General features: G+C 34.5%; 1 protein-coding gene across 1 annotated transcript; it reads left to right on the top strand.

The window, feature by feature from the left end:
• The first annotated feature begins 5302 nt into the window (after positions 1–5302).
• LOC131876092 (disease resistance protein RPV1-like) lies at positions 5303–9420 on the top strand. The gene is made up of 5 exons (XM_059220878.1): positions 5303–5814; positions 6840–6849; positions 7401–7596; positions 7681–8926; positions 9069–9420. The coding sequence occupies exons 1-5, from the start codon at positions 5303–5305 to the stop codon at positions 9418–9420; spliced, it is 2316 nt and encodes a 771-aa protein (XP_059076861.1).
• The last annotated feature ends 409 nt before the right edge of the window (positions 9421–9829 follow it).

The following is a 9829-nucleotide window of genomic DNA, read 5'->3' as shown; positions in this document are numbered from 1 at the left end:
TAGAATTAGAATATTTTAAGCACAAATTTTGATTTGCAGAGCTTTCATTTGTGAAGGGCTATCAACCGTTGATTTAAATATTCAGCTCTTATATTTCATATAAGAGAAGTCTTCGAGATTTTTTAACACTTTTTCAAGTGAATATTGACCTATAATGTCTATTATCCTTAAAAGGTCAATACTTTCATTTTTTATTTGTAAGTTTCAAACCTCTAAATTTTGTGGTGGGATTTTTCGAGAAGTATTTAAAATAAATTTTTATTTGATTTAAATTTTTCAATTTTGTAAAGTTATATTCAGATTTTGATTAAGCTTTTATTTTTATCTTGTTCCAATCTAAAAGATTTATAAGTAAAGATAAGATAATCTTTTAAGTATAATTAATTATATGAAGTATTTGAGATATAAAATAATTTCTTGTTAGTAACTCTATAAAATGTTTTTATGTTAGGAAGGATTCGACTATTCTTATTCTATTGTTAAAGTTGTTAAACAAAACTATAAACTAATTTCCTTTTATTCATTCATCTTAAAAATATTCGAAAAAACCACTTTCCATATTGATTTTATTTTCATTTCACAATTATTATTATGAATACAAAGTGAAACTCCTCCTATGTAGATTAAACCAAAGTCAATTCTAATGACTTTTAATAATTATATTATAAATATAAATTCTCTCACACTCATTTTCAAGCTTTTAACCCACTATTGCTTCTAACAACACTTTTCCACTATTGTATCCTTGCCAAAAAACTTTAGAATTTCCTTTGAATTGAATATTGATTACAAATGTTTTGCTCATACAAGCATCAACATTAGACAAATACAAGCTTCTTATGAGTAAACACGTTAGAAATTACTTATGGAAGACCAAATCCACTACTTAGAAAATGCACTTATTTATAAACTCCCTCGATATTAGAAGCCAACTATGAAAGACTAAGAGCCACAAATTAGAATTGAGTTTTCCTTTCATTCTTTTTATGTGTGATTCACAAATCATCATTCGTTTCTTGCTCACCCATATTAGTTTATATCCTTAATCCGCATCTACAATAATATCTTTGTCACTCTCCTTATCTCCATTTCCCCCTCCTCCTTAACTAAAACATTCATCCATTCTTTCCTAAAATCCTAATTGCAAAACATCCTTTCCATTTTTTCTTGGTTGAAGATATATCCTTTGAACCTATTGGCCTTTAGCTTTAAATATCATGTGAAAAACAAAAATTATTTCTTAATTTAAAAAAATTCATAATCTACAAATAAACTCATAAAAATGACTAGTTCACGTCATCTTTAATTCTTAATATTTTAGCTTCTATAGGTGTAAAAAAGTGTAAATTTGGTTAAAAATATTGATTTTAATGTCCCATTTTGGCTAAAAAATAGACACATTATTGTGAGATAACCCATGTAGAAGCAAATTAATATATTTCATCCATGAATGGCTTAGACTTCAATAATTTGACTATATTTAAATTGATAAAGCCCTTCCGCATATGACCATTGGCTTATCCTTGTGAGTCAATTACATATCAAATGTAAAGTTATATAGAGTAAATTATATGGTGAACAAATTTCCCCAATGGTTTATGATGTAATCCACTAAAATGTTGCTCACATGTAATATGAACCTTAAACAACAAATTAATAACCAATTATTTACAACATTCCATTCTTTTTTACATATTGCTATACTTTATATGTGGATGTAGTGGGTATTTCTTCATTTTTGACTAGTTTGTTTTGTCCAAATGCACATATTCTTGGTTTTTATATATGTACTTCTACATCGCATTGATCTGGGAATGTCCAACTACAGGTGATCCTACATCACCCAAATATATTAAAGTTAGATTTTCATCGTAGATCATCTTTTGGCTCAATTTGGGTGTGTTACAATTATTTTTGTATTATTTTTACAAGTACATTTTTGAACAAAATTAGGATTAATTCGACTAAGTGAGGTTAAGTGTTTTGAAGAATTCATGAAATATTCAATGATAAAAATCTCTTTTGGGCTCCACCGGGTGTGCTAGGAAAACTTCAGTGGTACTTCTGTGCCCTCCCCATGTCTAAAGCTTTCATTTATTTGAGGGTAGTCTGGAAGTTTCTAGTGTAGGGGTACCCTTTCATGCAAATATGCCCAACTTTGGGTTTTTGTCTTGTTTTGTAAGGACTCATGCAAATAACGTCATTTTGGACCATTATAGAGCATCTTGGGTCATTTGTGAAGTTTTGGGGTTAATTGGTTACAAGATGCAAACGTTGTTCATTTGTTGTCAAATTTGTCAATGACAACTTTTCATTTGTAATGACAACTTTTTGAAAAGTTGTTAAATGTTAGTTGAGGGTCCGTTGGAGGTTGTAACTAGTTTGGAATAGGTTGGGAATAGGGGTTTTCCTCAGGTCAAACCCCAGTTTTGGAATTAACCATGAAATAGAAATGAAATGTAATTGAATTGCAATAATGAAAATGATCTCCTTTTGAGGGAGATGCTAAATAATGTATGAACCACTAATGATATATCTTTTTAATGAAGTTTAGTTTGTCTCCACAAATAATTAGGGTTTCATGAAGTCTTCATAAACATAGAACTTGAATATCAACTCAAATGCTTAGAAGAGGATTGATTGCTTCCTCACTTGAATTTGAATGCTTGATTGCTTGAATTGATTGCATGAATAGCTTAGGTCCTTCTAAAATTGAGAGGGTAGACTTCCTTTTATACTTGCTTGTTGATAAACAATTTAATTTTCCAACATGAATCGACATGGGATCTAAGTCCCCACCAAAATGATGTTACTATTGAGGGGCCCCAAAATTGGCAACGATTGGGAGGACCAGAGCACTAGGAGATCTAGTCCTTGAGGACCTGAGAGCTAGTGCCTTGGTATTGACCAATCAAAAACCAAGAAAAGCGGGACAAGAGGTGTGCATTCTGAAAATTATGAGATATTTGCATGGTGTGAGCAGAATCAAGGCTTCAATTAGGCCTTGAGACATGAATGCCAAGGTGAGGGCCCAAATGAGGACAAAATTGTAAGGGAGTACACTTCAAGATGCTAAAAATATATACTTTCATCATCAATATCACACCCAACAACATTAGTATGTACTTCCATCATTAGCAGTATCAATAATACAAGCCAACAACATCAACATATCAATAATGACATCTAGTCATTAATGACACCGATTCCAACAATCTCCATCATCATATCTTTGCACTCAACTCCCCCATTTGACATTAATGACAACACTACACTAAGGATTAGCACCAATGACAACACTAAGTCATTAATGACAACAACTACCAACAATCTCCCCTTTGTCACTGATGGCAACACACACACAATATATTCTCTTCCCCTTGACATGAAGGACAAAGTCAAAGGACTTTATTGCAATCTCTTCTTTCTACACTTTTGATCTCCCCCTCTTTGATAGAATAGTCAATTATATGTTCCCTTTCTCTGCATGTTTATTCTCTCCGTCTTTCTATTTAATTAAAATCTTCGTATTTAACATTATTTGTATCTCTTTCATTTTCCATCTCCATCTCCATTGCCATCTCTCTCTCTCTCTCTCTCTCTCTCTCTCTCTCTCTCTCTCTCTCTCTCTCTCTCACACACACACACACACACACACACACACACACACACACACACACACACACACACACACACATGCACATACACATTCTAGATTGCAAAAATAACATGAGCTTGTGGGTAGTGGAGCCTGACTATCTTATTGATTCAGAGGTCTTATTTCATTCATCTTTCAATTCTTTTAATTGAGTGTATAGTTGATTTTAATCTATCACTTCTCCATTAATGCTTTCTTATAGATGGTTTGTTGCAAGGTGTGCACCCTTGGTCTTCTTGTGCTATTCAATGAAACGCATAGTTTTGTAACATGGCTTAATCGCCTCTCATGGATTCATTAGGTCTCACAATTGTATCAGGCATGAACAAGTTGATCCTTTGGTGCAACAAAAATCGCATTTCCAACAAGTGGTATTAGAGCCTAGGTCACAAGTTCAAAACCCTCGCTCATGTTAGGGGGGTTATTGCAAGGTGTGTGCCTTTGGTCTCCTTGTGATGTGTAGTTCAGTGCTCTAGTTTGTGATATGGCTTAATAACCTCTCATGGATTCATTAAGTCTCACGGTTGTATCGGTCATTAATAGGTCAATATTTTGGTGCAATAACAACCGTGTTTCCAACATTGTTTAGTTGTTAAGTGGAAAATTCTATTAATAAAAGTAAAACTCTAATAGACTTATGAATGTAATGTACTCTAGTCAAAAGATCATGACATTAATGGATGAAGTGAAAACTTATTATACTTCAACAACTTTATCCATCACTAATTTTTTTATAAACACTTCAAATTGGTTTCAAATATTTCTATAATGAAATGCCCCAAGCTTTCACACAAGACATTAATTGAACCAATAATGAATGAACAAAATTTTTGCATTGTAAGTGACATTCAAATGTTGCATTACACAACAATGTGCACAAAAGGTATCATGATAAGCACAACAACACACAAAATGACATCACCAATGCATCAAGAATGGGGGCACAAAGTGAAAGACCTCACTAATCATGTGAATGGTCATTGTTATATTTTTTTTTGCAAAAACAACATCATTTTCTAAATGGCCTATCAATTAACCTCATATATTGCACAAATGTGTGCTACTAATAGACCAATATATTTCATAATTGACCTTCGACACCTTTTCAGTGTACCCATTAGACACTAAGATGTGATTGCTAGTTGTATTATAATTGATAACTTCTGTGACTTTGTTTTAATTATGTAAGAAGTATGTTTATTCCTTTGATAAAATTTTCAAGATACCTACACTAGTTTTAAACGTGCAAAATTGTTAAGTCTTCCGAGTAACATCTTATTGATTCATGGGGAATAAAGTAAATTTCGAAGTTTGGATTTAAATAATAAATAAATTATTATTGATTAAATTGATTACATTTTATTTAGTTTTAAAAAGTTAACCGTCATTTTGTTCACAAGCAAAATAACAAGGTGGTAATTATTTTCTTGCATCTTGCCGACTTTGAACTGTTGAAACTCTGTGGGTTCTCTCCGTTCACAAGAAAATTCCATTCATCGTGTTTTCGTCCATCCGACTTTGTTTATCTCGCCGACTTGGCTGATCCTCTCAATATGGTTTCCAAGAAATTCTCTAACACTTCACGAGAAACTTCCAAGAAATTCTCTCTCTTTTGTGGCTCTTCAAATTTGTGCAGAACAAGGGATGGAGATTGCTGTTCAGTATGAGCCTCCCGCCACCAAAATTCCCTTCGATACCAACAACAAATTTAACGTGTTTCTCAACTTTCGCGGAAAAGATGTGAGAACAACTTTTGTCGACCATCTCTACGAATCTCTCTCGGGAGAGGGACTTAAGGTTTTCCTCGACAGCGAAGAGCTGGAGAAAGGCAAAGAAATCGATTCAAATTTGCAAGAAGCCATTAAAACAAGTGATGTTCTGATCCGTATATTTTCTAAACACTATGCAGAATCAACTTGGTGTCTGAAGGAGGCTGCCCAGATGTGGAGATCCAATGGCTTCATCATTCCTCTTTTCTATGATGTGGAGCCCTCTGATGTTCGCTACCCTCAAAGAGAGGGAGGTCCATTTGCCAAGGCATTCCAAAAGCATTACAGCCATTTAGATCGGCAGGATGAGAAAACAATCAAGGAATGGAAGAATGTTCTTCATCAAATCTCTTCTCTTTCTGGTTGGACAAGGGCGGAAGAATTCGGGTAAGTAATTTGCATCCTTTCTTTGCAATTAACCCAGGGCAAAAAACCAAAGGAGAACATCTTTTAGAGGTCCACTTATTATATTAGCTATTTGTTAAGGGGGCAAACTGTTTGTTTATTAAATCCTTAAAGATTAGCCTGATCTTCCTACTTTATATTTGTTAAAGTTCATTATAGCTGACTGAATATATTGAAAAATATAATCGAAGTAGATCAACGAGCATAACATCCCATCCAGGCTGCCAGAAAATAAGCCCTGTTTTTTAAGCCAGCATTAATTTATTATCCATATTGTCTGCAATAAAGGAACGTGGTCTTATAACATCAATAATTTTCCTTGGTGAGCCAACCCTGTCTTTCCATAACATGGCCATGATTGCCTATGTCCTCTTGTTCAACCTTTTACCCCGTTTCTATCATGATACTTATACTAGATCATGGGCTCCTCAAATCCTGTTACTTAGTTTAGGCCCCGAAATCACTCTCATCCCTGGAATTATCTAGCCATCCAAGTTCTGCCTGCATCAAATTAGTTCACCTCTTGTTCATGCAATTATGTTGCTCGTCACACGTTCGAGCTTCCTTCAATTCCTTCAAATTGGTTTATCTCTGCACACATCAGCGATCACCCATACATTTACCTATTTGTCACAAAAAAAACATAGTTCTAATTTCTAATAAATAAGGAATTAGTAAATATAAAACCAAAATTCTGAAAATCTTTCTCAGATAAAAATTGTGTTACTCCAGTCTATCCTATTGTAAATTTTTAGTGTAAACATAAGTTTGGTTAAAATCATTTAGACCCATTAATTCTCCATGGTAAGTTTTCTTCTCCTTTAAAATATCAGACGGTTGTTAGACTTTGATCAGTATGTTTGTTTCTTTTTCATGAGGTTTTTGAAAAATTACTGTAAAGATGTTTTGTATATAAATTAGCCATTTGTAGATTAAGCAAATAATTTTAGTATGTAAATTATTCAGACGAAGTTCATATTTTTTCTTTCTGGTAGTTTTCTTTACAGGTTAGAATATGTAGATACTTGAAACACAAGCTGTTAACATACAAATAAATCTTTTATTCAATACGGATTACTTTTTGCACCTCAATGTTTAGATCTTACATCAATTGTCTGTTTCTCAGTACATTACAGACTTTCACACTTAACAACAATGCGGGATCTCTATATAGAAATTAGAGTCCCTCAAAATAGACCGTAAATTGAACTTGTTTGTTCCATCAATTTAGCATGGAACAATTTAGAACTCAAATTATCCTCGAGACTCTAAATTCAGAATTCATTATGCATACCATGCATCACATATCAACAGGATTGTATTGGTTACGACTTAGAACAACCAATAGCTTTAAAGTTTATAATAGCATTAACAGGACCCACCTGCCTATGAGATTTATATATTTTCATTACTCCCTCCTTAGTCCTTACCAGTTACATCAGATTTATTACTCGCATAACACAGTGAGAGTGGGAGTCAGCGGTATAGGCGGCGTCGGAAAAACCACCCTGGCCAAGGCTGTTTACAATAGAATTTATGCTAGGTTTGATGTTTATTTCTTTGCACAGAAAAATAGTACCCTTGTAGACTTGCAACGGGCAATTCTAAGAAGATTGGTAAATTACCATGGAGAAGTTTCAAGTGTTGCCGAGGGAAAAGCTCTGATGAAAAACGTATTGCAAGGAGTTCGTGCCCTTGTCATTTTGGATGATGTGAATGATCTGAGTTACTTGGATGCACTGAATGGGGACTGGTGTGGGCCTGGTAGCAGAATCATGTTTACATCCCGAGACTGACACATACTCAATCTTGCTAAAATTGATTCAATTCTTAATATGAGTGGGCTAGGGAAGGATGAAGCTCTTCAATTGTTTTGTTGGCATGCTTTCTCGAGGGCGTTCGCGGAGACCCCCTACAAAAAGCTTTCTACAAGAATTGCAAGAGCCTGCAAGGGTCATCCTCTTTCATTACAAGTTATTGGAGCATATTTGTTTGATAAGAAAGAGCGGGATGACATTCAATATTGGGAAGAAGCTCTCCATAACATTGGGGAAAATCAAGAAATATCCAAAGTCCTTCGAATCAGTTATGATGGACTTAGCCATGTTGAGAAGGAAATGTTTCTGGATATAGCTTGTTGTTTTGCTGGTAAAAAAGAAAATGATGCTGTTACCTTCTGGGAAGTTTTATACCCAAAAAGAGTTAAAACAGCTCTCAAGAATCTTTCGCTGAAAATGCTTATAAATGAGAGTGGCCCTAAAAATCTCCTCGATATGCATGACCTTCTGCGGGGAATGGGAAAAGGAATTCAAGAGCAGATTGATAATAATAGCAGACTCTTGCTGCCTATGGGTTCACACAGAGCTTTGAGCAGAGACAGAGCAGAGCCTGTGAGCTTCCATAGAATGCCATCCATACGCTACCTAGTTGTGCAAAATACAAAAATAGTGGGAAACATTGGAAAGTTCGCTCCGAATTTGTTATGGATAAAAATAAAAAACTGTGAATTAGGTGGTATGTATACATGGTTAACATTAAGAAACAGATTCCAACTGGATAGCAGTTGGTCCCAAGTCAGGATTTTAAGTGTAGAGCAGTGTCCAACTCTTACGATAATCCCAAAGATACTTGACAGCCTGGTGAACTTCCGATGCTTGTATCTGCAGGATTGTGTTGCTCTCACAATTCTTCCAGACACACTTGGTAACATGGCACAATTGAAGGAGTTGCATTTGTGCGGCTGTACAAATTTAACAAGCCTTCCTGAAACTGTAGGCAACTTGATGCAGTTAGAAATCTTGCGTTTGAAAGACTGTACAGCTCTAAGAAGCCTTCCCAGCACTATAGGTAATTTAGTTCAACTACAGGAGTTGGTCTTGAAAAGATGTACAGGGCTAAGGAATGTTCCCAACACAATAGGTGACTTGGCACAACTCCAGACTTTGATTACGTATAATTGTTCAAGTTTACAGAGCATTCCTTACCCGTTCGGCAAGTTAAAAAATCTTAGGCGATTACACATTCCAGGTTGGACAGACCTAGAAAGCTTTCATGATGCGGTTATCAGTTTAGCCCAGCTTAGGGAGTTAAGCAGGTAAAAGATCATTTATAGGTGAATTTAATTTTGTATATACGGACTCTATTTAAGAACTTTGAAAGAAGACATAGTTCTATTGAATTGTTTGAAATTTTATCTCTTGATAAAGTAGTCTGTAAAATTATTTTAAATTTTGCAGAAGCGTCGGGATAGGAAGCTCGGTGCAGAAGAAGATTAATGTCTACATTGTTTACCACGCAGCAGATGAAAGGAAAATATTGATGGCTCATAAGTACAAACACCTGCGCACCGGATCACTTTGTTTGTGCACAGGCAGTGAGGATAAGGAAAGTAGTGACATTAGGGATGCAATTGATAGCTGTGAAATTCTTGTCCTTGGTTTATCCAAGAGCTTTGCAGAGTCGATTGTGTGCATGAAAAAGTTCGCAGCCATAAGGCGCTCGAAGAATGGCCTTATTGTTTCTCTATCCCTTCGCAGCTTTACACAGTCCTGTCGTATCAAATTTTTGAGCACATTGAGAGAGTTATGATATCACAGTTTTGAAGATATAGAGGTAGTGTTTTTCCGTCGACATTTTTTTCTAAGTGATTATTGAAATTATAATCTCTATTTTCCTTTTATCTTTAATTTTTTTTGTAGTTCGATTTTTGGGTAAAGTATTTAAATGAAATTCAAAATTCAATTAGATTTTTTCAAACTGTAAATGTTTTAAAATATATTTAAATTTTAGTAATTAATTTTAAGCTTTAAATTTTTATTTCGAACATAAAAATGAAACAACAAAGCACAATATACAAGAGAGCACCAGATTTATGTGGAATACCCTAAGCAGGGAAAAACCATGATGGGAATGACACTTACAATATATATAACTAATTCTAATGTTTTAGGCTTAAGACCAAGGCGGCTCATATATACTTGATTTGAACTTGCAAGAC

The sequence above is a fragment of the Cryptomeria japonica genome, chromosome 5, assembly GCF_030272615.1.
Source record: "Cryptomeria japonica chromosome 5, Sugi_1.0, whole genome shotgun sequence".
NCBI lineage: Eukaryota > Viridiplantae > Streptophyta > Pinopsida > Cupressales > Cupressaceae > Cryptomeria > Cryptomeria japonica.
This window is presented reverse-complemented; position numbering and strand designations above follow the sequence as displayed.